This window comes from Eurypyga helias, unplaced genomic scaffold (assembly GCF_000690775.1).
Source record: "Eurypyga helias isolate BGI_N326 unplaced genomic scaffold, ASM69077v1 scaffold4425, whole genome shotgun sequence".
Classification (NCBI taxonomy): Eukaryota; Metazoa; Chordata; class Aves; order Eurypygiformes; family Eurypygidae; genus Eurypyga; species Eurypyga helias.
The window spans coordinates 1-2,922 of NW_010250669.1; the positions used below are offsets into that span (position 1 = coordinate 1).

General features: G+C 47.7%; 1 protein-coding gene across 1 annotated transcript; it reads left to right on the forward strand.

Moving 5' to 3' along the window:
* The first annotated feature begins 1,559 nt into the window (after nt 1-1,559).
* ING1 (inhibitor of growth family, member 1) lies at nt 1,560-2,594 on the forward strand. Its single transcript, XM_010151742.1, has one exon. The coding sequence runs from the start codon at nt 1,632-1,634 to the stop codon at nt 2,262-2,264; it is 633 nt and encodes a 210-aa protein (XP_010150044.1). The 5' UTR covers nt 1,560-1,631; the 3' UTR covers nt 2,265-2,594.
* Nucleotides 2,595-2,922: the final 328 nt, after the last annotated feature.

Genomic DNA, 2,922 nt, shown 5'->3' on the forward strand with positions numbered 1-2,922 from the left:
TGTCCCCACGGCGGAGGGAGCCTGTGCGGGTATCGCCGGCCTCCCGGCCTGGCTCCGAGGTGCCTGCCGCCCCCACCGTCCCCTCGGGAGCCTCGGTGGCTCCGTGCTGGCCGCCCTGGCAGCGGTGTGGAAGGGTGGCCCGGGGTGCGTGGGCATACAGCCGTCACGGCGGTGTCTCAGTCCCCGCGAGGGCTGCGGGAATAAAGCTTTCGCAGCATAGGGCACCTGGGGTTTTGTGGCGTTTGAATGGTGTTTGCGGTGCTGGGGCGGCGCATCGGCAGCTGGTGAACAGTTGCGTAACGCGCAAATCGCGCAAACCCCTGCTTTCTGGTCGTTCTGTTGCAGCACGCCAGGGGAAAGCAGTTTTCTGGAATTCCTATAAACGCAGCCCCCTTAGGGCGGGCAACTTCAGCTGAGCGTGCTGGTGTCAGGAGCGATGGTGCAACCCTCCTCTGAGCGGTAGTAGACAGCTGTCAAGCTGTTTCTCGTAGCTGGCGCACTGCTTGAATGACGTGTGTGCGACACTGGTGCTGAGCAGCCCTTTCTGTTGGCGTGGGGTTGTGAAAAGGCACACCTCGCGCCTTGTGGTACATGCTAAACCTCTGGGTGCCTGAGGACGCGCTCGGCAGGGCTTCGCAGAATTCGGGACCGTTGCAGCCAGCTGTTTCTCCTGCATAATACAGCAGGTTCAGGAGGTGCTGTGGTGCCGTAGTTTCGGTGTGTATATGCGGTACTAGAATTGGAAGTTTTCATAATGCCTGACTTAAGTCATTAAGTCACTAGTTATTTTGCTGTCTCAAGAGAGTATTCCTCACGAACGATGCCTGCATACCAGAATCAGATGGGTTAAGCTGATGGCATTGGTCTAGTGCCAAAAGTTAGAACAGAAAACTTCTGCGTTTCAGGCATTGAGAATAATTAATGCTGGATTTTTCACCTTCCTGAATGCTTATTCTCCACATCTGGATGTCATTTGCTGGTGGTGGTAGGAGTGGGGTTTTTTTGGATGGGCGTTTTGCGGCTTTTTGGTGGGTTTTTTGTTTTGTTGGAAGGTTTTGGTTTTATCCTTAGAAAAAAGGCATTTGCTTAGGATAGTTAATAACATATCACAATACTAATTTTGGTCAGATAGGTTATATTGCAGTACCCGCTGACAGGTTGTGCTTCACTGATGTGAGAAGCATAGGCTGCAGCTCTGAAAACTGAAGTAAGGCTTGCATAAGCTTTCCACATCTTCGCAGGAAATTTGGAATGCGTGTCTTCAAAAAATCTACCCAGGCAAGAGAAGACCTAAATCACAGGGTAACTATTAGTTGCGTATGCAAATTGCGGCCACTTTTTTTCCTAAATCCTCATTTGCGTTCTGTTCCTGCAGGACCAGCCAGAACAAAAGTAATCTGCTGGAGACATTTGTCACGTCCCAGCTCCAGGGAGTCCGCCTTTGCTCAGCTTTGTGCGGTCCAGAGTGGGGTTGCTGCGTGGAAGGAACAATATGGGAAGGCTTTGTTTCGCCACCCCTCCTGTCGAAAATATTTACAGTTTTTTATTTCTTCCTTGCAGAGATTCTGAAGGACCTGGATGATTACTATGAAAAATTTAAGCGAGAGACAGATGCTGCGCAGAAGAGGAGAATGTTGCACTGCATACAGAGGGCCTTAATTCGGAGTCAGGAACTGGGGGATGAGAAGATCCAAATTGTCAGTCAGATGGTGGAGCTGGTTGAGAACAGAACCAGGCAAGTGGACAGCCACGTGGAACTGTTTGAGACTTGTCAAGAGACTAATGATACCACTGGAAACAGCGGGAAAGCCAGCCAAGATAAGTCCAAGAATGAGACAATCGCGCAGGCCGAGAAGCCCAACAATAAGAGATCGAGGCGGCAACGAAATAACGAGAATCGAGAGAACGCTTCAAATAATCATGACCACGATGACATCACCTCAGGAACTCCAAAGGAGAAGAAAGCGAAAACATCCAAGAAGAAGAAACGATCCAAGGCTAAAGCGGAGAGGGAGGCTTCTCCCCCAGACCTCCCCATTGACCCTAATGAGCCAACGTACTGCTTGTGCAACCAAGTCTCCTATGGAGAAATGATAGGGTGCGATAACGATGAGTGCCCCATTGAGTGGTTTCATTTCTCCTGCGTGGGACTCAATCACAAACCAAAGGGCAAATGGTACTGCCCCAAATGTAGGGGAGAAAACGAGAAAACTATGGACAAGGCGTTGGAGAAGTCTAAAAAAGAAAGGGCCTACAATAGGTAGTTTGTAACGAAGAAAAATCAAACCACCAAACCAATGTATTTATTGTTAGTGTCACCTTTGTTGAGGTGAAGGGCTTGTAAAATGTATATTTTTAAAGGAGGTTTAAAACTGAACCATTCCTGTTATAGGGACGGCAATAAGCAGTTTTGTTTTGCGTTTGGTAAACCGTTAACAAGAACGTGGTCTGTGGACCAAGGTATTCCCAAAGTGAAGTTATGGGAGTTTAAACTGAATATTCGGGTTGGGTCTTAAAAAATAAATTAATACCTTGTTTTTGTTTTTATTTTCCCTCTTTCTTTCTCCAGTGCTGGTAGCACTCCACCCATTAAAGCTTTGATGACAAATATCTCTGAAACGTAATTTTGTTTTCTTTACTGAAGAATGGTACTTCCCTTCTGAGCAAAGCTGTTAAATAGTTCAGCCGGCCGGCGGTGTCTGGGTCAGGCTGCGGTACGTCGCAACTGCAGCTTCTGCCCCGTGGTAAGCGGTGCGAGAGCAAGCAAAAGGAGGGTAAAATTTGGTTCCTGCTACAAAGTGTCAGTATAACAGTTGGACAGCAAATGTTTAAATAGTCTTAGAGGATTATTTAAAAAAAAAAGAAGAAAAACCAACCCCAAAAGGTAATGGTTAAATTTTACACAACAGATATTTTATACGC

Bases quoted from the DNA above. Each gene is read 5' to 3' on its own strand.
- ING1 (XM_010151742.1), top strand. From the start codon at position 1,632: ATGTTGCACTGCATACAGAGGGCCTTAATTCGGAGTCAGGAACTGGGG.